General features: G+C 45.2%; 1 protein-coding gene across 5 annotated transcripts in view; it reads right to left on the bottom strand.

Moving 5' to 3' along the window:
* The window catches only part of KIF26B (kinesin family member 26B), a 419829-nt gene that overhangs the window by 17686 nt on the left and 376684 nt on the right, over window positions 1–25459 (bottom strand). For all 5 annotated transcript variants that reach the window (XM_072948623.1, XM_072948625.1, XM_072948626.1 and 2 more), the window contains 2 exons: window positions 6436–6598; window positions 2039–5447 (listed from right to left, as the gene is read on the bottom strand). In XM_072948623.1, the coding sequence (XP_072804724.1) occupies window positions 2039–5447; window positions 6436–6598 (3572 nt within the window). The remainder of the gene's footprint in view (window positions 1–2038; window positions 5448–6435; window positions 6599–25459) is intronic.

The raw sequence follows: 25459 nt of genomic DNA, 5'->3' as shown, positions 1-25459 counted from the left end.
CTAACAAGAGACCCTCAGAGAACAGCATTTACAAAAGGTCACACCAAGGAAGGACACGTGCAGAGCCTGCAGTCCAAGTGATTATTTTAGGTTTCCTTCCTCTTTGCTCAGTGTAACGGCCAAACCAAAAAATGCAAGTCAAGAAAAAGAGCAAAGATGCAGAATAAAATGGATTGGTAGATTCAAGACACAAAATTAGAGTACGTGAAAGCACTCTATAACACCCAAACCCACGTGAGCACATGGCAAACGTCACACAATAATCTGGACTTTGAAGACCAACACTGGGTAGAATGTAATAATAAGGTTTATCAACTAAGTACTGGGAAGGCCAGATATTTTTTTCCCCTGCAAAGACTCTGGCTTACATAAATTTTCTTGTTATTTTTAGTAACTACTATCAATATATTTTAATGCCCTTGACCCTGCAAATAGGACACAGCAGCTGTCATGTTACACCAAATGGCTTTCTGCTCTCCACTTGTCTTCTACGGAGTTCTGCTCCCAGGTCTGCTGCTGAGACCCAGGGCTGAGGGCCTGAAGGGGAGCACGGTCAGAGTGGACCACAGCCTGATGCACACATCGCCTGGGAAATAAAGACATCAAGGTCCCGACAGGCATGATGGCTCCTGAACAGGCCAGGAGGGTAACATCCTCATCACGTTTCATGATCTGTGATGGGGTGGGTGGCTGGGGCGACCTACATCATGATGTCTAGAATTACAACATGACTGCATGGTCCCTTGAGGTTGGTTTCTTTGATTTGAAGCAGACAAATGGTTTATGATGTGCATTAACCACAGTCTTTACATTTGGAATGGAACAGTGTACAGTCTGTGCTTGCCTGAGGTGTGGAAACAGAAAAAGGCAACCCCGTGGTTGAGAGATAAAAACAGGTGGGGCAATCGCTGGCTGCAGCAGCTGCTGGAAAGAAGAGCCCTCACTTCTGGGTCTTACCCCATCTTTTAATTCCAAATATGCTGGTGGCACCAATATTATCCGAGGGCTCTGGGAGAGACTAGGGTTTCATAGAAGGGCCACAGTGTGACTAAGGACAGGCTGGAACCCCAGGCAACGCTCAGTTCAACCAAGGCGCAGAACTGCATGTGGGGCTCTGCGGGAGATCACTTCATTACAAAATGCATCCTGTGCTAAAGAATGAGTAAGGACAAGTTCTCTGAAATCCATTTAAGAGCAAAGATGAATCAGCAAAATTCTCAAGGAGCTTAAGTTGGCCTTGGTTCCTTTTTGTCTTCTCTCTCTGTCCCTCTGTCTCCTTACTGACCTTTCACCTCACCAACCCCGTGGCTACCTGGGACATCAGCTCTGACCTAAGTCCTCTTCTCCTTGGCCATCATTACTGTCACCTGTCCCCCAAACTCCAATTAATAGGTCACTAGGCTTTATACATTAGTTCCTCAGGAGTATTTATTTGCCTTTTGATAGGAGATTCCTGGAAATGGCAAAGACTTCCTCTAAAAGCATGTATTTCTGCACCACGGTGTGTGTGTCTGTGTACCTGTGGAATATTTCAGAACTGTGGCCAGTGTGCACATGTGACTGTAAGTGTGTCTGAGGCAGGGGTGTGTGTATAGGAAGGGCTTCCCCAACTGCACTTCAGTAAGATAACGTGTGCCTTGTCCCATTCCCAGAGAGTGGCTGCCAGGGTCGGGGGCATCTCTGGGTCATCAAGGTAGCTACCCTGACCTAATCTCTCAGGTGGTTCTAAGCAGCAGTATTCTTGGTCCTTGAGCAGAGGAACCCAGGTCTCTGGGCCCGAGGTCGGGGCAGGGTGGGTACCCATGGAGGAAGGGGCCGCTTCTTTCCCCCCCACAGCTGGTGAGCATGGAGCCGTGCCCCTGGTGCCCTGGAGCGCCCTGCCTTCTCCCGGCTCTAAGACCGGCGGGCATTCACAGCCTGAAGGTGTCATGATGCCCGTCGTTGGGTTTTGACAGTGAAGCCCTCCACGGCTCTGGTGATGGGTGGTGGGAACAGGGGAGCAGGGGCGCCGATGCCCGCGGCCGGGGCCCGCACCTACCTGAGTTGGCGCGCTTCTTCGGGGCTTTGAGGCTGCGGCAGCGCCCGCCCACGGAGCTGCTGTTCTCGCTCATGGAGTCCTGGGCGGACGACGCGCTGCCGGTGGCCTCGCTGTCGCGCATCATGCTCTCGTAGCCGCTGCTGCCGCCGCTGTGGTAGAAGAGCGCCGTCTTGCCCATGGCGGGCGGGAGCTCCCCGCTCAGCACGCTGCTGTTGTCGCTGCCGTGGCCGCTGCTGCAGCGGTGGGGCCTGCGCGGCGGCGTGATCTTGCTGTAGGGCGAGGGCAGCGGGGCGCCGGGCCCCGGGCGCTCGTCGGCGGGGGCCGCGCGCTCCTCCGCCTCGGGGCCCGCGCGCCCCGGCAGCCCCCGCGGGCCCGCACTGCCCTGCAGCAGCTCCGAGATGCGCCCGTTCACCGCCCGCAGCGGCAGCTTGGACGCCAGGCCCGAGCCCCTGCTCCGGCTCAGCGACTGCGTGGACCAGGACATGTGCTTCCCGCCGGGGGGCGGGCCTGAGCTCTGGCCCACCGCCTGCGGCAGGGACTTCGTGGAGAAGCTCAGGGTCTTGGTGGTGGAGGTGGACAAGTTGCGCGCCTTGGGGCTGGCCAGGAGCAGCTTGCTCACGGCGGAGATCTTGGACTGGCTGGCCTTGGGCGAGGCCCCCGCCGACTGCGTGGGGCCGGGGTTGGTGGGCGAGGCCCCGGCGCTGCGGCCTGGGCTCCTCCCGGTGCGGGGCATGGTGCTGTCCTTGCCCGCGTGCAGCCGGGAGCTCATGGAGGACAGGCTCTCGGCCCTCTCCAGCGAGAGGCATTCGTAGTGGCTGACCGTTGTCCTGCCGAGTGAGTTGGTCCTGCTGGCCAGCTGCTCCAGTTTGGCACTGAAGAGCTTGCTGCTGCTACTGGCATCCTTCATCTTGCTGCTTGGCTCATCCGTGAAGCTAGCCAAGAAGGGTGCAGGTTGGTTCAAGGGGCTGCTGGAGCTGCTGCTGCAGGTGCTGTGCTGGGGGCTGGCCCGGTTCTTCTGGTCCAAGCTGGACTTTCGGACTGGGGGCAGTGGGGGAGTCCCTTTGGGCCGAGCCAGGACACAGTGCTTGGGTGATGCCACCTTCCTCTCCAGGGTGGCCTTGGAGGGCTGGGTGCCAGAAGCCAAGCTGATGCCGTTGGTCTCTGCAGTGCAGTGGTAGAAGAGGCCGTCCAGCTCCTCCTGCCTGCTGGCTTTCTGAAAAGCCCTGGGAAGGCTGCTTGACTTCAGGCTTTTGTTAAGATGCACAGGGCTCTGGACAGCCACACTGGGCAGGGCCATCTCACAGCCATCCACCACCCTCCTGAAGTTGTCAGCTGCGGGAGAAGCAGATACCTCACCGCTGCTGCTGCTCAGCCTGTCGCCTGGGCTGGCCTTCCTGTCCTGTTCTGCTCTGGCCTCAGGCTTTGGGGGGCCTGTGGCAGTCTCATACCTAATCCCTTCTTCACTGGGATAAGCATTCTCTTTTTTTACCTCCTCTTCTCGTTTCAGCCAGGGGTCCTCAAATTTCATCTCTTTCTTTGCATCGGTTTCCTTGCTCTCCTGGGACTGGGCTGCTCTGGGGACTGAGCTAACAGTAGCAATGGACGCCTCAGGCTCTTGGATGTTCCGGGGACTCATGGCGATGCAGGGGTAAACTGTAATGTTGGTCTTCATGGGGATGTACCCTTCGTAGCTGCTCAGACTGGCCGTGTTAGAGATGGTGACCATGGCCTTGCCCAGGGTGGAAATCTTGCAGCCTTTGATGGGGGCTGCTTTGTTGAAAGAGTCTTCCCCCATTTCAGACAAGATGAGCAAATTGTCAGGGCCTGCCCTGGGCTTCTCTCGGCATACCACACCAGTGTTCTGGATGCTGCTGACAAACTCCGAGGCTGGGGGGTCTGCCATTGCCTCCCCATGCCCGAAACACGTCTGAGCGATGAAACTGTGGCAGGGCTGCTCGCCGTCACTGCCTGTGCTCATCTCGCTCAGCCAGGAGCTGATGGAGGAACGCCTGCTTCCTGCCTCCCGGGCCTTCTCGTCCAGGTTCAGCTTCGGGAGGGGCAAGAATTGGGTGATACTGACCTCAGAGACTGGAGCCACGTTGGAGTAGCACTCCAGGTCCTCACTGATGCTGCCGATGATGCTGACGGGCCGGGAGCCCGAGGCCAAGGCCTGCACAGAGCAGTCGCTGTTGAAGCTGATGATGCTGGTGGGGCGGCCGCTGTCCAGGACCCCGCTGATGGTTAACTCCTCCACCAGGGTGAACACCAGTTCGTCCTCACCGTTCAGTTCCAGGGGCTGCTGCACTGTCACCATCGTGGTGCTCAATATCTCCTTCTTGGAATCTGGAGAAGTTGCTGCCTGATGTTCATCATCGACAGGGGTTTCTGGGAACCCTTTGCTCCCAGCAGACATGGATTTCTTCAAAACCTGGGGGCTCATTCCAACTGGGGGTGTACGTACCTCGGGCTGCAGCAGGGACTCAGTAGAGACCATGCCAGAATCCTTGCTCAAGGTTGGCAGTGGGGCTGGAGAAGGCAGGACACCCTTCTGGGTGTAGACTTTGCATCTCTGGGAAGGAGAGCTGGCTGGCTTGTACTCTGAGGTCTTGGACAGGCTGGCGATGCCCAGCCTCGGGGAGCCCATAGGCCTGGGCTTGCCTTCCACAAAGCCACAGGAGTTCAGGCTTTCTCGGCTGCTTTGGAGGCTGGGGCTCTGCACAAGCTGGGAAGAACTGTGCTGGCTGCTGCTGCCAGGGATGCTCCTGGGCGAAGCAGGGGTGGGGCTGCTGGTAAGCAGTGCGGCAGGGACGGGGGAATGATTCCTCTGCACCTTGGAGGCCGGGGGGTCAGCGCCTTCTCTGTCGGTCAGTGGGTCATCTGACCCGTCATCTTCTTTATCAGACTCACAGAGCAGGCCCGCCCCAGCTGCCTGGCTTAATGGGAGACTCTTGCTTGCCTGCTCTTCCCCAAACTGGGCGGGCAGCTCTTCAAAAGGGAACTTGCTGGGCTCCTCGCTGCCGTCGATGCAATCCAGTCTCTCCTGCAGCTCGGCGAATGTGTTGCACTTCAAGCAGTCTCTTTCTGACTTGCTGGCCGCGGCCTCTCCGGCCTCTGTGGACCGGCTGTCGGCCCTGGTCTTCTGCAGGGCCGGCACGATAGGGACAAAGTCTGGGGGCCCCTCGTTGTCGGTGAGCTCCTTGTCAGAGAGGGCCGTGCCGTTCGGCCCAATGTAGATGACTGTGTCACAGGACTGCTCACTGCTGGAGGAGTAGTCGGGGTCACTGGACAGGTGGGGGATCGAGAAGTCTGATTCCCCCGCGGCCCTGGTGTGGAAGGGTCTCAGCTGGGTGGGCCTGCGCATTCTGCCTTCCTCACAGGAGCTCTCCCCGCCAGAGGAGCTTGATGTGTACTGTGAGTGAGAGGAGGACAGTTAGTGTGGGCGCCTCTTCCAAGACAGCAAGCTTGACATCCTGGGGTGACTGGTGGAGGCCCTCGGCTCAACACAGGCTGTCCAGACTCCAGTGGGCCTCCCTGCACAGGGGTTGCTTCCCGAGGTGTGCCAGGCCAGGCGCCCGCGCTTTGTATGACATGGCCTCTTACTCGAAGCATAACCTCTACGAGGCTGCCCATGAAAGGGGTGACCAGCCCATGCCTCTTCTGAGGGAGGGATCACCAGCTTGGCACAACCAAGACATTTGTGACAACTTGTGCCACACGGAACACTGCTTGGAAAGATGTGTTTTTGACAAAACAAAACAAAAACAAAAACAAAAAGGAAGGGGGAAAAGCCCCATACGTCACCAGCTGACCACAGGCCAGAGTGACCACAATCATGATTATTTTCTCAAACATTCTTGTCATGCCCCCACTGTCCTGGCTTTGCCCTGGCCTGAGAAAATGAGCCCAGTGGTTTCTAGAGGACTCACCATCCACCAGAAACTACTGAATTAACACGGCCAAACCCAGCAGCCTGAAACTGCCTCTCGAAAATGCAGGGGCAGTAGGGCCACCTGAGAAAGGAGTTCACAGTCCTCTTTGGGTGAATCAGTTGAAGGACCAAGGTAGGTGAGAGATAAATTATGAATATTTCCTGTCCCTCCAAAATTTTCCACCTCAAAGTAGCAATCCATTGTATCTCAAGTGGATCAAGCACTCCCTGTTAGGGGGGCCCAGGCTGGACAACCAGGAGCAGCACCAGCTGTAGGGAGGGAAGTGACTTCTGTATCGGCCAGGTGCTCCTGGCCCAAGGAGAAGGCTGAGCCAAGCCATCAGCAGCCCCACTCACTGGGCCCCTGGTGCTCGGGGATTAGAAGTACTGATTCAGCTCTTTCTGACTCAGTTCCCAGGCAGGGCTCGGAAAGCTACTTCATCCTCCGCATCCCTTGCAAGCTCCTTACCTTCGTTTTCTTCTTCTTCATCCTCAAGACTCTCGAGGCGATCTGGATGGTGGACAGGGTTTCGGCGTAGTTCCCAGCGGCGGCCGAGATGTGCGCAATCATGGTGGTGCGGCAGTTCACGTTCCCCAGGGACTCCCGCAGCAGCATGGTGAGCTTGCTTTCTCTGCCAACAAAGTGAATTAAGGCTGCATTAGTGGGCCATGCTTCACTTTGGCTGTCAGGGTAGGACTTCAGGCTTCTACGTGGCTTCTTGAGGGCAGTGGGGTGTTTTTTTCTTTTTTCTTTTTAATGGCGTACTAATTAACATCTTCTACACAGGGCTATTTGTAGTTGGCAGCTGAGCAAGTGCTTCTAACCCCAAGGACAGAATTCATGCAAAACACCTCCCTTGGCACAACGTGTCCTGGCTGTGATGAGGTAGTCCTGTGTGTCTGTGTGTGTGCATATGACATTGCACATAATGAGGCCTGGGAATAGAAATCAGATGACAGGAGGGACAGAGGAGGGCCCTATGACCAGTGATTTGGCATGCTATCTGCACACCCGGCCCTTCTCTGCAAGTTTCCGCACCAGGCATCTGTGCAACAAAAAGCACTTTGCCAGCCATGAACTTGCATTGAAGATCTATGTGTTTACAGTACATGCCAGGTTTCTTTTGCCAAGGAGTTGCCCCTTTATTGCCATTGTCTCTTAACTCATATTTGCATATAGTAAGGATTAAAAAAGAGATAACCCTATTCCTGATTATAACTGAGGAAAAACAGGCAGGTTCAAGCACTCACTCAATCAGCAACAGAATGTAGAACTTTCTAGAAGGGCCTCCTGTAGGGACTTTGCAGGTGCTGTGTCAGGCCAGTGTCCTAAGTGGTGATAATTAGGTCCAGGAATTTACGAATAGTGTTTCTAGGCTTTTCAAAAAATGACCAAAAAAAAAAAAAAAACCCCAGCAAATTTCTTCTGTGTAGCACAGGGAACGATATTCAATATCTTGTAATAACCTTTAATGAAGAAATATGAAAATGAATATATGTGTGTATATGCATGACTGGGACATTGTGCTGTACACCAGAAACTGACACTACTTGTACTGTACTTCAGACAAAAAAAAAAGATTTGGTGGAACAACTCGTGTTTCTTTTTTCCATTCCTATATGTGTCCCAACATTCTTCCTGCTTTGCTTTTAACAGGCTTCTGCTTACGTCATCATCAATTCTCGTCCTCTCAACTCTGCCAGATGTCATGTCATCTCTGGAGCCTTCCCTGATCCTGAAGGCTGAGGTTATTCCTTTGCTTCCCACGCCCCGAGTTGTGTTTATTTTGTCAGGTGAGAGGGGTTTGTCCTCGTCTCTGTGTCCCCATCAGGCTGTCAGTCAGCCCCCTCCCTGCAGAGCTCCCTCGAGAGGGATCGTCCGGCTCAGCCAACTCGGTGTGAGATGCAGGCTCCTGTCAGCACAGATTAGACATCGGAGACAGGAAATCACTTCACATGTGACCTGCATCAGGCCTTCAGGGAGGAGAGACTGGTGTAAGAGCAATGGTTTTCCCTTTCCATCTGGCACCAATTAAGGTGTCAGTTCAGAGATATGGGCTCACTATGGCTCAGTTCCAGGGCAATTTAAAAATATATCAAGGTTTCCCTTCAAGCAAAATAATCAGTGATAAAAGTGGTGGAAGGAGAATGCTATGGACTGAACGTTTATGTCTTCCCCAAATTCATATGTTGAAAGCTAATGCCCCAAGTGATGGTATCTGGAGGTCAGACCTTTGGGAGGTGATTAGGTCATGAGGGTGGAGCTCACATGAGTGGGATTAGTGCCCTTATAAAAGAGGCCCCAGAGAGCTCTTTTGCCCCTTCTGCCATGTGAGGACATAGCGAGAAGCTGGCTGCCTATGAATCAGGAATGGGCTCTCACCAGATGCAAATCCACTGGCACCTTGATCTTAGCTTTCCAGCCTCTAGAACCATGAGAAATAAATGACTTGTCCAAGCCCCTCAGTCTATGGTGTTCGGTTATGGCAGCCTGAACTGACTTGGACATAAAATTAAGTGGAGTGTGGAGGAGGAGCCCTCCAGCCCCAGCTCCTGGGTCTGAACATTTAACTTCCTTCCAAATGTCTATCAGGTGTGTCATGGACACCACCAGAGCTGACAATCAGATCGAGGAGTCCCATTCCTGGCGTAAATTCTCAGCAGAGACACTGCACCTGGATTAGTCTAGGGCTTCGTCTTTCATTTGGGAAGTGGAAGATAGATTCCATTAGTGTTAAGTTGCAATCATATATGGTTAATTATTATTACTGGTGATAGTTATTTCTATTACGTCTCCATGAACACTAACTTAGTGAATGCTGAGCCATGCTCCTAGGGGAGGTACATGGTTAAGGTTCCTAAGAACCTCTGGTCACAATAGTTCATTGATCAAACAATACATAATCTTGTTTTATGTGCATTTCTGTTTAAAGACACCATCATGTCTATTGCTTATAAATAATGAATTATATGTACTTTCTTTATAACAAAACACTAGCTGAAAAGGGTTCAACATTTCCCTGACCCTGGGTAACGACGACCCAGGGTTTTGAGCCTCACAATATTGTCCACTACACCTTAAAAAAAATCACAGTCATTTCATGAATCCACAAATACAGCCTGTTTCCACAGCTTCTTCATATGCCTTCGATGTTACCTTAGTACTTTCTGGAGCCTCATGTATATACATCAGTGAAGTTCCTCTGCCTTTTTCTGGATGTACCATATTGTTGATTCACTAACACTGAACTCACACCAACAGCACTATGCCATGCCTGAATGAAGCTTATCTAACACATATTTTCTCTGTAAAGCACACCACAGCCTTGCCCAAAGAAACACTAGACAGCACTGCAGCCCTGCGCCTGGGGGGCTGCTTTAAACAGTGAAATCACCAACAAAAGCCCAGCAAGACAAAAAATGTAGCACTAAATAGACTGCAAAAAGGACCGTTATTTACATGAAGAGAGCTGAAACAAGAAGGCAGAGCTGTTGCCCTGTCCAGTCTCAGCTGGGAACACGTGCATTGGGTGGCTCAAAGTTTTCGTTACTAAGCAAGTCTGCAAATGACAGAAAAAGTATGGATTTTGAACATCATTCACAATATGGAATCTGCAAATGACTCCAAGACTGTATGGTGACATTCCTAATGCTACGTATGCCTTGTTAACCAATTACACTCTGCTGCAGGCACACCCCACTTATTTCTCCATGTGACCTGGTAAAGGCCCCAGGAAAAGACACCGAAGACAGAAAAATCAGATGTAACATTGTTCTGTCAAACTGTTTGCCCTGTGTAGTCCCACATGATTCCCCATTCACAAGTCAACCATAGGACAGTTTTATTTTTTTAAGTCCACAGGGTTGGAAGAAGCCAGGACATGTGTGTTGCTTGGCAACCAGCACTTTTGCTCTCCTTTGGAAAGCCAGTAAAACTGCCAGCAAGACTCTTTCACATGGGCCTCTCTAGACTCTAAAACATACCTTATGGGAGTGAAAGATGGTAGCTATAAAGCTTTGTTGTTTTTTTTTCCCCACACCTCATCATGATCCTTTAACTCCGAACAAAGACAATTAAGTTGGAGAGAGAAGGTGAAAGAAGGGACAGGGTACTAAAGGCTGCAAACTGTAGGTTTAATTCAGTGTCTCTAGCAGGAAAATAAAAAGATTCAAAGGACTTTCTAGGGCAACAGGCAGCGCAAACTCAGTCTGCACCCTCTGTATCAAGACCAAGGCGAGAAGAAGAGGAGAACACAGGTCAGAGCTGCTGGCCACTGAGCCCCAGGGGCCAGGATTTAGACTCGGGGAGCCATGTGGGAGGGACAGGTTGGACAGGAGAGGAAAGGACTAGAGACAGAGCAGAGCTGACTGGGGTCTGGGACGAACCATGCCACTCTGTCAGGAAGCTGTGTGTTGTGCACACATATTCCATCTCCATCCCACCCCAACTGCACATGCCTTTAAAAATGATTTTTGGAAAAATATCTTGCTTTTTAAAATAAGTCAACCTTTTATTAGACATAGCAAGAGGACACAAAAAAGAATGAGATAATGAATACACTTTAATTAATAATATTAATTGTAAAAGATCATGAAAGAGCACATAGTACTTTGGGGCAAGGGCTGACAAACTAACTAAGGCCTACAGCCCGAATCTGGCCCACCACCTGTCTTTGTAAATAAAGTTTTATTGGAATACAGCTACACTGATTTGTTAACATAGTGTCTCTGGCTGCTTTGGCACTACAACAGCAGAGCTGAGTAATTGTCACAGAGTTCCATATGGCCCCTTAAAGACACAGATATTTGCTACTTCTTGTCCTTTATAGAAAAAGTCAGTTGACCTTTGCTCTAGAGTAATGACCCAACGTGGTTTCATTCCAGAAAGAGTTATCAACCAAAGCACAAAGGTGTATCTTTCCTTACTATTCAACAATCTCTTTCTGAGATCCTCTCTCCAGGGAGGGAGACACACATGCACACACCCCTTATCCTATCATCTGTTAAAGCTAATGACAGAAGAACAAATCAAAAGCAGCACATGGTAAAGAAAGACCCTCAAGGCTGGAGGGCGTCCCCACCATCACTGTAAGTCCCTGATGGCTAGGAACACCCAGACCATGACAGTCATAGCACAGCTCTGTATCCTTGGCTGGGATTCTCCTACATGGCAGGCATCCCGGGATATATCTGCCTGAGGTCCCCAAAACACCCAATGGAACTCTAAATTCCCTTCTGAAAGGACAGTCTGGAATCTGTAGTTCATTGTCTGTTGACCCCCTGAGCTGAGGAACTCTCCCAAACTGGTAAGTTGGTACAGGGCTACCACTGAAATAAGATGTCCAAAGTCACGCATTTAGAGTGTTGGCCGGGTAATTTCATAAGAAAAAGTTCATTCCTTTCATGAGAGCTTCTCTAGAAAGAAGAGGAAGAACTCTGGAGGTAGAAAGAAAGGCATCTATTGAACATGTGCTTTGTAAGGAGAAAAAGGTAGTGAGCTCCAAATCGCCAAGTTGGCAACCTAACAACAGTGGCGTGGGGCGGCCCTTGTCCCAGTCCTGCTTCTGGTGAGAGAGAACCGCAGACGTCCACTCAGACCTGGGCCTGTTTTCAAACCTGTGCCACCTTCAGTGCAAACACAACGAGGACACACAGAAAAGCAAGATGAAGATGGGCCACTTTATTTACATTAATTCTTATTAAAAGAAAGGAAAGGAGCTTAGTTAACTGAGAAAATGAATTCAGCTCCAAGACCATTTGCAAGAGAAAGCTTCCTGTGAGCAGCAGACAAATAAATCATAAACACATACACACGTGCCCACCCAGGCGTACACACAGGCTCTTTTTTTTTTGGTGCTTTTTTTTGTTTGCTTGTTTGTTTGTTTTTTAAGCAACACACCATTAGTATTTAAGAATAGAAACCACACACGTACAGAATTCTTACAGGTGTCAGATATTCAGATGAAGATACAACCAATATTTTTATGCCAAGAAAACGTCAGTAACCCTCACACTGTTAAGGATATGACCCCGGAACGCCACTGCATTCTAGTAACTATCCCATTTTCTACCCACTTTACCTGTAAACTGCCAGAATGTACTGTAGAGCCCCAAACAGAGAGCGTGAGACGCAAGAGTTGCCAGGTATCGAGACAGATCCAAGAGGTCTGCTCTCTCAGCTTTCGCCCCCAAACCCCAGGCCCCTGCATCCACCCACTGACCACCAGGGGAGATGACAGTGAAGAGAAAGAAAGAACAGAAAGGAAAGGAAAGACAAGAGGCAGGATAAAATCATAAACTTGGCCCAGTTTTTGGCTACCCTACACCCTCTTTCCTACTGACCCTGCCTCCTTCCCATTCACAACTTCACAGACATTCCCACGTTTTGGAGAAGACTTTACATGCCTTCTTGTTGGGGAAGCTGTCTGCTCTAGGGGAGCAGCCTTTTCTTAGTAATGTTCCCCTCAGAGACGCCAACATTTTAGGGCATGAATTTTCTGGGTTCTGGTACTAGAGAAGAACCCAAAGCTTGGTACAAGCCAAGCTCTCGTAATGGCATTTTCAAAAGGAGTTACATGAGGTTAAAGGGCTCTGCTCGGTTTCAGAGATTACTCCATTTGGGCTGCAAATGGCATCAGTAGGTCTCTGTCGTGAGATGCTGGGAAGGAGAGTGTGTAACCCTGGCAATCTTGATAGAGAAGCCCAGTTCCCGGGTCTTTCAATGACAGTGACTCTGGCTTGCAGAATAAAGCTCTGGCAAAAATAGCTCGTGTCTAGCATGTGTGTTACAGGTACGTCTGCAAGCCCTGGCATTTAGCAGAGGGGGAGATGGTGAGTCTGCTCATCAGAGGAAAGCTTAGAAGAGGACCCTGCAGAGAACCACCCACTACCAGCTGAAGGACCAGACTTCGTGATCCAACAGATGTGCCACCCAATATGAGTTCATGCCTTACTTAACCTAAGATCCCCTGTTGGTAGAGGTCCTAAGAGCAGTCAAGGTTAACCTAATTGTTCCTCACAGAGCTCTTAATTATACCCTACAGAACCCTTAACACAAACAGCACCATTCTGAGATGCCTCTGATGCAGGGCAAACATGGGGAGATGTGTTCTTCCCCATGCCATCCTGGTTATCTGGGGCTGGCCCCATGGTGACTTGACAACTTTTGTGGCAGTGCCCAATGAGAGGCCGGGGAGCAGTGATGGTGGCCAACAGAGCCCCTATTCTGGGTGAAGCAGTAGTTGCTCTTAGGAAGACAGCATGATGAGCACTCACAAGAGCTCACTGAGGGACGTCAGAAAGTGTCTGGATAGAAATACAGTTTACATCAACTAGAGACTTTACATTCTAGGTCTGGGTTGGGACCAGTCAATTCTGAGTTATGACTTTAATCACCTAGCACTGTACCCATAGGAAGATGAAGCCTATGGAAGTGTGGGCTGCATGAATCCATCTGATTCTGGATATCAGTGTTCTATTTATCTGAGTAGGATAAGATTCACAGTAATTCAGCCCACTTCATGAGACAGACCAGCTTTAAACAGTGAATAGTCTCAGAATATTTTTAAAGAATTGTATAATGTAACTTGAATTTATAGCTAACATAAAGTTTCAAGTTAAAATCCTAACTCATCTGCTTCGATCTCACTTAATGAGATACATTTGCAATTACTAAAGTGGTTATAAAACATGGGTTCACTTATATAAATTAAAATGTTTTTCATGAAAACTTTTTTACATTATTCTCTTGGTTAACAACTCATTCTTCCTTATCTAGAGCAAGAAAAAACTTCCATGCCAGTCTAGTTGTTGATCACTCAATTAGTAGAATCTGAATTACTCTAGGTATTCTAAATCTAAGTTCTACTCAGAAAAACGAACATTCATTTGCAGGCAGTAGCACTCAGGTATGACATATGACATTTTAAAAGTAATTCATGTAATATGAATCACAATACTGAAAGTCCACTGATTCTAGGGTAGAATTCTTAGCCAAGGTTGCAAAATAGGTACAAACTTCCAGTTATAAAATAAGTAAGTTATGAGGATGTAAGGTATGGCATAGTGAATACAATATTATAATACTATATTGCATATTTGAAAGTTGCTGAGAGTAGATACTCAAAGTTTTTATCACAAGAAAAAAACATTTTGTAACTTATGGTGATGGATGTTAACTAGACTTACTGTGGTGATTATTTTGCAACATACACAAGTATCAAATCATTATGTTATACACCTGAAACATATACTTCAATAAAAATGTTTGAGAATAAAATAAAAAAGAAAAATAATTGTAGAACTATAGAGTATTAGAGATGAAAAGATTCTTAGGGGTCGCTGTATTTCCTAATAAAAGGACTGTCATGTTACAGGTGATCTACTCTCTGCCAGAATTTTTTTTTTTAATGGAGGTACTGGGGATCAAATCCAGGACCTCATGCATGCTAAGCATGCGCTCTCTCACTGAGTTACATCCACCTCCCAACCAGAATATTTTTAATGACTGAGAACTTACTATCTCTCAGGGCAGCCTGTGTAATTTTTTTGAATAGCCTCAATTATTAGAGAGCTTTGTGTTATACTGAACTTAAATCTTCATTATGCTCCTAACCTACGGGCATTCATTCTGGTTGCTAGGGGCACACAGGGTAGGAAGAATCCTTTTGCACATGCTGGCCCTTCACATTTTAAAAGACATTATCATGTCCTCCTTAAATGTTCTCTTGCTTGGGAATATTCCCATTTTCTTTCCATTGCTCTTCAAATAACTGGTTGGTCGTGCAAGCTCACACTAAGCCCCCTACCACGTACCACATTATTTAGCACTTCCTCTTCACCCAGAATTGTCTTGACTCCTATGTAGTAAAGAATATGGCTTGGCGCAAAGAGAGGTCTAGCCTTTGCCCTCAGCTTCTGGGAAGTAATCTGTATTGTACCTGCTGGGGCTATCTTTGTGTAGGGTGGGGACTGGCCTCACCAGATCTCAGGGCCACACCTAATAGTCTCAGGGTAGGGGCTGGCCATGCCAGAAAGATCAACTATGATCTTTCATAGGTCAGAGGCTTTGGATCCTTCTGTATCGGATCAACCTGGAGACCAAGTTCAACCACATTGGAAATCAATCAATCAATCATGTCTACATAATGAAGCCCCAGTAAAAACTCTACACCCCAAAGCTCAGTGCATATTGTCACATGACACCGAGAGGGTAATGCGTTCTGTCTCCACAGGAGAAGACAATGGAAGCTTCATGATGGGAACCCTCCCAAACTCTGCCCTCTGCATCTCTTCCTTTGGATAATCTTTATCCGTATCTTTTCTTTGTAATCAAATATAGCTGTGAGTACTTTCAGTGAGTCTCAGAGCCTTCTAGTTAATTATCAAATCTGAAGGCTCTTTGGGGAACCCTCTAAACTCGCAGCTGGTGTCAGAAGTGAGAGCAGTCTTGTGGGCTCTTCCTCTAATTTTGTAGTTGGACCTAACTCCTTGTAGTTGGTGTCAGAAGTCTTGGGCAGACTTGGCAGTCTGAGGACTGTGCCCGCAAACCTCACGGTTTGATTAACTTCAGGTAGCTCTTTTCAACAAGAGCCTAAGAAACCGAGGGCAGGAACTATGCTTTTATTTTCATCTTTCTTTTTATACTGACCTTTCTTAACAGTAACTAGGACAATGTTTATGACTTATTAGCTCCAGAACAGAAGAGAAAAGATCCTATATTTATTTTTACTTAGTTTAGCATAATCAAGGGCTAGGAATGTCATCACTTTGATGAAAAGCAAAATAAAACAGTAACAATAACTGTAGAAGGCAAATTAGTAGACCTCACAGGCAAACAGAAAGTAATAGGTCCATAGGTTTCCCCTGAATTAACAGACTGCCGAAAATTGTGTATGCTAATGAAGTTTAAGACGCTATAAAGGGGTGCTTAATGGTTTATTAAGCACTTACTGAACTCTGCAGACTGGTCTGTATAGATGCATGCTCATTAATTAATCCACCTGCAGGACAAGATTAGGAGTAATAACAACGTTTTTATTGTTACTGCAATTTAGAATGTAAATACTACTCTGACATTTTTCACATTATCTGAAGTTTTACTTCCTTTTAAAAATTTATTTGGTCCCAGCCATTATCATTAATTATCGATGCTTTGCAGCAGACATCTCTATAGCCCTGTCACTTTTTGTAGAGCTTCTAAAAAGAGTGGTTTATGACAGCTTTACTAGGGGAGAGATAAGGAAATACCTCAATTATGTTGCATTATGGCCATTACACATCTTTTGAGTAAAGATGAGCTCATTGACTTTTAGAAACTTGCTGTTCTTCAGCTTTAAATCATCCTCAGGTTTAGGAGTATGTGTTAATTCCAATGCCAGAGATCTCTGCAGTAATCCAAAAGAGAGTTAGGCACTGACGGACAATAGAGATGCAGTCAAGAGTCACGTTGTCATAGTAACTCAGAGCCTCTCTCCTGATTTCTGATCATCCCTGTCCTTCTCCATGGGTTTTTAAAGAATTGTCAAGAAGACAGAAAATGAAGGTTGCCAGTGGAATTCTTGATATAATAAAATCCTATTCTTGTCTAGTGCCTCCTCTCAAATTTTTCCCTCTGTCTTCCCACCACACCATCCCCCAACTTCCTGGATCACCTTAATGATAAACATATTTTTAGAACATTCCTATACTTTTCTATGAATTTTAATGTTTATTTCAGGTAGGAAACCTACATGAACGTTATGTTTGATGTGGCATTTTGATGATGCCTCTTTCTATAGCTCAGTCTGTGATCGCCCTTTGGGGTTGACATTAGAACTGTGCAGAATCTGGGCTTTGAAAATCTGCAAGTGTATTTAGAGTAATTTCAAAAGAAATGTGTTTACCAAAAAAGGCAGGGAAATATCTGGAAGGATCTCATCTACTTTTTTAACCCCTCCTTAAGCAAAACACTAAGATGACAGAACAATGTGGGTACTAGGTGAATTATGAGGCTTTTATTTTCCAGATCTGGAAACCCAGATGAGTCCCTCTACTATCACATTCCTCGGAAAGGCTAAAAAGAGGTTTAATGACATTAGACAGAGAGTCTGGACTTGACAATTTTACTGGATTACAATCATGACTATTTCCATTCTCCAGAGTTCAATTTAGCCAGTTCCATGCTTTCTCTTTATCAAAATAAAATAAACAGAGAAAATGCAAATATGAGCCCTAGCAGTCATTTCATTTGCATTCACTTGACTGTGTTCTAATCCTGTGCACATAAAAAAAGGAGGTCTAATCTCTCTCTGCTCAATCAGACTGCGTATCAGCGGGCACCCCTGTAGGATAACCTTCCAAGAGAGATGACATAAGCTGGCTCATTGTGCGAAGCCATGGTACAGAGTATCACCCTGTCGGGAAGGATTCAGATCAGTTTTTCAGAGGATGGACTAGATGATTAAATGTGTCCTTCCTGTGATCTCAAGCTCATAGCTCTCCCTGTGCAATGGATTTCTTTGAAGGTAGCAACATGGAGCGTAAGACAGGATTCTGACTGTCGAGGTCAGAACAAGCTGTTTGTGCCCTCTCCTTCCACCCTTACTCCCTACTCCTAACCACTGGCATTTCCAAGGGCCACAGGTATCAGGTGGGGATACTGAAAGTAGTTCCAGCAGGAAGGGTGAAGCTCCATTGCCACAGAGCCCATCACCCACTGAGATGGGAGCTGTTGGGTGCTCACACTATGGGCTGCAGACCAGCAAGACCATAGTTCTGATCCATTTCTTACTTCATTGACTGACAGTCTAGGAGGCCTCCTCCTTATCATATAAAAGATGACAATAAAGATAATTTGGTGGTTTTGAACCTGGAGTTGGGCAGCCCAGCGAGGAGGAAGCTGCAGAATATCCTAAGATGCCTTTCTGCTCTGTGGACTCTGGCCGTCCCACTCTAGTCACTGCTCCTTGAACAAGTGTGGACTTTTGTGCCTCTCCTGCATCTGTGTTCATCCAAGGTTTTCAGCCTGGAATGACCTTTACTTTACTCTCTGTCTGTAGACATTCTTCCACGTCCAGCTCAATCCACTGCCCCACTAATTATTCAGGAAATAAAAATGAAAAGTCTAATAGTACTAGCAACCAGGGACTTGTGTCCTTACAAATCACCTGCCTTTCCTTTTCTTCTTTTTTACTGTGGTAAAATATCCATAACACAAAACCCACTATTTTAACCACTTTAAAATGTATGGTTCAGCTGAATAATATTCCACTGTGTGGCTATACCATCCTGCGTTGTCCACTCATCTCCTGATGGACACTTGCACTGTTGCCATCTCTTGGTTACTGTGGAGAATGCCCCTATGAATGTGGGTGTACACCAATCTGTCCAAGTCGCTGCTTTTAATCCTCTTGAGTATACACCTAAGAGTGGAGGTGCTGGATCATATGGCAATTCTGTTTAACTTTTTGAGGAACTGCCAAACTGTTTTCCACAGTGGCTGCACCATTTTATGTCCCCTGCAGCAATGTGCAAAGGTTCCAATTTCTACACATCCTTGCCAACACTCATATTCCCTTTTTTGCTAACAGACTTCCTAACAGATGTGAAGCGGTATTTCCTTGTGGTTTTATTTGCACTTCTCCAATGACTAATGATGTAGAACATCTTTTCCTGTGCTTATTGGCCATTAGTATATCTTTGGAGAAATGTCTATTTAAGTCCCTTGCCCATTTTTGAACTGAATTTTTGTAGTTTCATTGTTGTTGTTGAATTGTAGGAATTCTTTATATATTCTGGGTATTACTCCTACATTAGATTAATGATTAGCTAATATTTTCTCCCATTCTGTGGGTTGTTTTTCAATTTTTTGACAGTGTCCTTTGATGCACAGAAGTACCATTTCATTTTTTGGTTACCCTTTATCAGCCTTAGATTTTAACTAACATTTTTTGGACTTCTGTGGTTCAAAGCCTTCCAATATTTGGTTTTCCTGTGATAAGCCTGCCAGTAAGAGTGACCAAAGATTGCCTAAGCTATTCTGGGCTCAAGATATTTGTCCAGTCTGGTCCTTGTTACTTGCAGGACCACTAACCAGGCACCAGCTGGGGAAAATTTGAGACTATTGTTAAGCACATGTGCCATGGAGTGCCCAGGGATAAAATTCCTTTGGAAACAGGGATAACCAACTTTAAGGACCATGATGAGAGTAACTCTGCTAGAATGCCTTCTGGGTATCACATGTGGTTTAAAGAAACATGATTCCACAGTCTTCACAAAACGTACCAATTGAATTGGCTCCTGGCACAAAGACCAGTGCTTAGTAATTGGAAGGAATTAAAAGGAAATTAAGTTTAAGAATGGTTCCCATTACTGGTCCAAGTCTGAGAAAAGATGTTACACAGAGGCCACAATTTATACATTTAATAGTATAAGAGAGATCCATGAAATCTCATTGGGGAATGACATGAAGGAATTATGTATTTCTTGAAAAAGAATTAAGAAAGATTTGAGTTTTCTAGTGATATTTATTTTGTCTAAAAAAGAAGAGTTATTGTGGCACAAATTCTGCATCATTTAAGTTCATCATTTGATCACAAATAATTACTCATTTTTTACATGGGATAAATGTGGTTTGAATTCAGAGTCTAATCATTGTCATTCCAGCAAGATCCCCAACTGGGCAGTTTCTCAAAGTCCTGCCAGTGATAAGAGACTTGCAAATTAGGATTCAGTCACATTTTCCTATGCCACGTCTTTGCCTGCCCCTCCCACTTTTTTTTTTTTTAATTTTCAAAACATCTCAGTGCTTTCCTAAAGTTCTATAAAAGGCTCCCAGCGGGTTAGATGGATGGTCCAAATTCCACTAACAATGCCTGCTCCTTGGAGAACTGCATAAGAGGGGCAGAGATCATTTCTAATAGTGCCCAGCAAAGAGTGGCCTTTCTATAAACATTTAAGTAACTATCTAATGAGTACCCCTCCATCAAAAGACATCTCTGCCAGCTTCCTACCCTGCATAACTTTCAAAGCATCACCTTTTCTTTTTTCCTCATAGGAGCCATGGTCAACATAAAACCAAGGCAGATAACATTGCCTTGGACTAGGATGGGTGCCAAATTCTAAGTACAAGGCTCACAGTCTCACCTACGTACGGCAGAGATGTAATAGAAGAGAACAAATCTGACTCCTGTTAGATCTGTTTCTTTGGCTTTAACCCTGTGCTCTGTTTCCTGGGCTTAGTTATGCTGGTTCTGCACCTTTGGTAAGAGAATGTTGCCTATAGGCTAAAATATACAGGACAGCCCATTCTCAAGGCTCTGACCTTCAAGGGTATAATACCTTCCCATTCATATAAAGATTAAAAAACTACAGAATAGAAAATAACACTTGTTTTGCTTGAGATTTACAGGGACACCATGACCTGACCCACACGGACAGCTGCAAGGACAAAGGATTCTGACACTAAGAAGTTTGCAACAACCAACCACACTCCCTCCCCTTTCTAGTATAAAAAGAGCATGAATTCTGACTAGGGGAAGACGGGTTTCCAGGACATTAGTCCGCCATCTTCTCGGTCTGCCAGCTTTCCGAATAAAGTTGTTATTCTTTGCCCCAGCAGCTCGTCTCCCAGTTTACTGGACTGCCATGCAGTGAGTAGAATGAGTCTGGACTCGGGAACAGAGAGACTCTTCCGGCCCCTCTAAGTTCTAGAGCACGGGTCCAGCTCAGTCTTTAAGAGTAGACCACAGGAGAGACATTTACACCAAGGTTGCCGTCAGGCCTCTCCTGAGGAATGTGTACAACAATGTTGCCCAAAGGGGAACAGTCAGAACCACCAAAACACCCTCAATCTGAATAGAGATTATGGCCAAATCAAGTCAGGTCAGTCTGCAAACCGCATCTCTGTTATGACCCAGGGCTCTTTTTAGATTGATACTGTATAGCACAAAGGTTTCAAAAGTAAAATACTTTTGGTCTCAGCAGGACATATGGATTAAAAGGACTGATAAAGCCAGCCTGTAGAGTCAAGTTCAATGCATTTGGCATGTAGAAAAGATGTTCCAAAATAGCAACAAGGGGTCAACTGCTTGCAGTTAAGTCTCAGCACAGGAAGCAGATTCCTGTGTGGTGGGATTCTGTAAGGTCTTGTTACAAAGAGACTGCCCCATCCTCATTTTTTGCACCAATACACAGGAAGTCTTAGCCAAGCAAATATGCTGTTTTGGGGTAGTGTATCCAGTAAGTATGTATTAAGAACCTAGGATACAGGGAGGCCCTCTGCTGGCCCTGGAATTGCAAACACAAATGAGGCATGGCCTTTGCTCTATAGGGCTGTGGTTAGGCTGAACATAGGTCCTGGTTTGCCCAGAAAAGTCTCAGTGTATGCCCACAATCCTGCATTTGTCTGGTTACTTTTGTCTTGGATTTTTTGTTTTTTAAAAAAAAAAACTAAGTATTATTATTAAGATTTTAAAAATGAGACGGGGAGAGTTGGGCAGACTTTCACACTCTACTTCCATGGTCCCATCTTATAACATGTGTGATACATACAGGGAACAGAGTTCACACTTTAAGACATAATGTCCCTACTAAATGCAGAGACCTGTGCTGAAATGTAACTGTGATTGGTTACTGCACACCTCTAACTGCTAACTGTGTTCTAACATGGTTCTACCTATACCCAGAGAAATACAAGCTGTGGTTGTCAAATTTAGCAAAATTTATATATAGTAGAGTTAGAGTAACTGAACTAAAAAATTTTGTTGTAAAGCTTATGTTAAATAAAAAATGATTTCATTGAGCGGGTAAGCAGTTCTCTCTGCTGCCTGTCATCAACTGGATTTGAGATATGTATTTTGGACTTTGAGCTTTAAAGAACTAGCTTAAATTATATGAAATTCCTGACATCATACTTTATGAATCTACCTAAGTGTCCAACAAAAAAGTATTGGAGTTTTGGAAACAGGTCTTCTAAGTTTTGACTGCACTTTGTTCAAAATAAAGCCACAAATCTATGATCAAGTACTCAACAAACGAAACACAGAAACCTCGGCCTCTGAAGCTTGTAAAGAGTTGCAATTATTAAAGAAAACAAAATTTGCAAACAGAGAGGACCTGAAACATCCTTGCAAAAGCAAGGAAGGAACTAAATGAATATCAAGACAGCAAGAAATAAACAATATAAAAGATTAAGTTCTGAAATTCTATAATTGTGCTCTAAAGCTGACTTGGGGGAAGATCTGCTGAAACTTTAACACAGAACATTCTTACTGAATTGAGAAACTTATTCTACTGAAGCAAACTTGTAGTTGGTTGTGGTGTACATAAATTCTTAATAATTTTCCAACAAACTGTGATATTCTACCAAGAGAAATAGAAAACTGTGGCAACTGAAATGTACAGATACTTTTATATGTTAACACACATGTACACACATATGCATAAAATATATAGGTAGGCAGTTAGATAATTGAAGAAGAAAAATGCTGTGGCTCTAAGATATTACTAGAGAAAAGTACAGTCTTAAGAAAAATCCCATTGACATGACATTAAGCACAGGCTTGATGAAGGTGAGTAAAACACACAAAGCTGTATCAAGAACAATTATTCTACTTACTTTATTTTAATGTCTTGACAAACAAGAGAAATACATTTTTAATTTTTTTCCTTTGATGCATATGGAATTCCTTGTAAGAAAATAATTTATTTTCGAGGGATTTTTGAACAGAACTATTTTATGGGCCTGCTAATATGGTTTCAGAAAATTAATAATATTAATTGAATACCCCTTTTCACTCTCAGAAGTGTCCCAGTTTGGATAGCAAATTATGTGATTCCCTTACTTATAATTTAGAACAGGGAGAGATGTGAAAAAGCAAAATATAGAAAAGTAGCAAAAAAGCAATATGGTCATCTAGGTACCTGAAAAGACCTTCTTATCAAGTATAATTAAACATTGTGGATAGGCTATGTTCATAAATTTTACTAAATGCATCGCTGAGCTTGTAAAAGAGTGAAAAAAATTTAGGCAAAAAAGGGTGTGTGTGTGTGTATATATATATATATATATATGTATGTATATATGGAGCAGTGAACTCAAGAAAATTAAGCAGGACACTGAAGTTTGCTTTTACCCTGAAGATGTGCCAAAACCAAGTAATTTGCCAAACCAAGTAATATTCAGGCCTAGTTTTATAGAAAGGCCATAGAAAACAGAAGACAAAGTCCAAAGCCTGCCCAATATGAGAATTTTAATAGGAAAACCGCTCAACAACAACCGCCCCCTCACATACACAAGAAATGTCTTGAAATATGGCACTGAGAAGAGAAGAAAGAATTGTCCCAAGAATTTGGAACCAAAGGCTGAATTAATGTAGGTTCGCAGTCTTAATTTCAGTACCTGGGTGGTCCAAAATGTTTCATGCTGAGAATATTATTTACAGTATCCTCAACTGGTAGTAATCCCAGGCATCAAGATGAAGTAAATACAAATGCTAGAGTAAACCATCTTTATCCCAGGTCTCAAAGAAATCTCACAAATAAAATGCCAACAAAAATGAGTCGCCCCTGGACAAAAATAAACATATAAAGAAAGAAGGCACCATGAGAAAGATCCATCAGAAACAACAGATGGCAGAAGGAGATGTTCAAACATAGGCTCCAAATAAACAACAAAAAGTTGATTAACATGTTTCAGGAAATTAAGATGTTTAAAGAAATAAAACAAATTAAGCAAAAAAAGAGAAATGATCTGGAACAATATTTCCACTTCTGGCCATATCAGAAAAACAGGACCTGGATTTATCCTCCAGCCTTAAACAACTAGAAAACCAAAAAAATGGGAATTGGATACAGGGCACCAGGCAGCAGAGGAAAGTTATCTTTAAAGGAAGGGAAACAAACCAGGTAGGCCCTGCATGTGCCCAGCTCACTGCCCAGAAAGACTTCCAGGCCACAGTACAGAGGAGCCCAACAGAGCCAGACAGTTACATTGCTAAAATTAGAAGACAGAGTTTAGAATCTGAGGTGGCCAAGGCAGCTAAAATTTGCAGGGCAAAATGCAGAAAGAAAGAGGAGAGTTGGAGAGAGGAAGAGAGAGAGGGAGAGAGAGAGTGTCCCGTCCCATGGGGTTGGGAATAATTTGGGTTCAAGCAGGTAGAGCAGAAAGACCCGCTGATACACAGAGCATTGGACAGAGTGCTCAAAGGGGCCAAGAAGAATTAGAAGGTTAGAATCCTCGACTAGTGGTCAAATGAGCCCGAGGTGCTCTGTGCCTGCCCCAGGAAAGCTCAAAGTCAAGTCTCAGAAGGAACAACCTGATTCTAAATAACTTAAATGTGGAAATTCATAAACAATTCTAAATATCCCACAGATCAGAAAAGCAATTATAATGAGAAATAGAAAACAGTTTGAACTAACGAAAACAATCGCCATTGTCAAACCTTGAGGATACAGACAGAGCAGTACTTAGTGGGTGATGTATAGAATTAAGTGCTTATAGTACAGAATAAGAAAAGTGAAAATTGTTAACCTAAGTAGCCATCTTAAGATGGGAGATAAAGAATAGCCAAATAAACCAAAATAAAGTAAAAGGAAGGAAAAAGTAAAGAGCAGAAATTAACACAATGGAAAACAAACATACTATAAAGAAAATTACAAAAGCCCAAATAATTAAGACACTTTTGTATCAGCACGGGACAGAGAGCCCAGAGACAGACCCATATGTATTTGGACACTTGTTATATGACCACAGGAGCACTGCAGATCTGCAGGGGTTCAATAAATGGTACCAGGAGAAACTCCTTGCAAAATAGTAGCATCGAGAGTTCACAAAGAATCCCTATGAATCAATAAACAAAAAGATAAACAACTCTACAGAAAAACAGGCCAAGTATATGAACATGGGCTACACATAAAGGAAGTAATAACTAACAAATATGAGAAGATACTCAGCCTTACTAGCAATCAGGAAGATGCAAATTAAAATGATAATGATATACCAGATGGCCAAAAATTTTTAAAACCAGATAGCACAAGTATTGGTAAGGTTGGGAAGAGAAGAAACGGATGCTCGCTGATTGTTAGACCATTATTAATTACCATTCTAATTTGACCTAAGAGAGCACATTATCTTACCCCCGAGGAGGGTGTGAAGGGAGAGCCCACAGAAGAGATCAATTTTGATGTAGGTATAGAGTTAAATGAGGCCTAGGGCACTGGAGAGCTCTTAACCGATGTACAACCAAGAGGATGGCCCTCACTGAGAGGAAGAGGCAGCAGCATTGAGAGGTGGTGGTGAGGTACAGGCTTCAAACTCTGCTTGCTTATAATTTTTTCCCTTACCATCTCCACTAACGGTGCTTAGGCAGACGTGGCTACAGAGATTTCTGTTACCTGCTTCTGCATGCTCCAGGCTGCTGGGACAAAGAAAATTTCTGAGTAAACCTCCTCTGGTTGATTTGTAATACTGGTCCCATGGGGTTGTCATGAAGATGAAATGAGTTAAAAATCAC

This window comes from Vicugna pacos, chromosome 23 (genome assembly GCF_048564905.1).
Source record: "Vicugna pacos chromosome 23, VicPac4, whole genome shotgun sequence".
Taxonomy (NCBI): domain Eukaryota; kingdom Metazoa; phylum Chordata; class Mammalia; order Artiodactyla; family Camelidae; genus Vicugna; species Vicugna pacos.
Note: the sequence above shows the minus strand (reverse complement) of the source record. Positions and strands in the feature narration are given on the sequence as shown.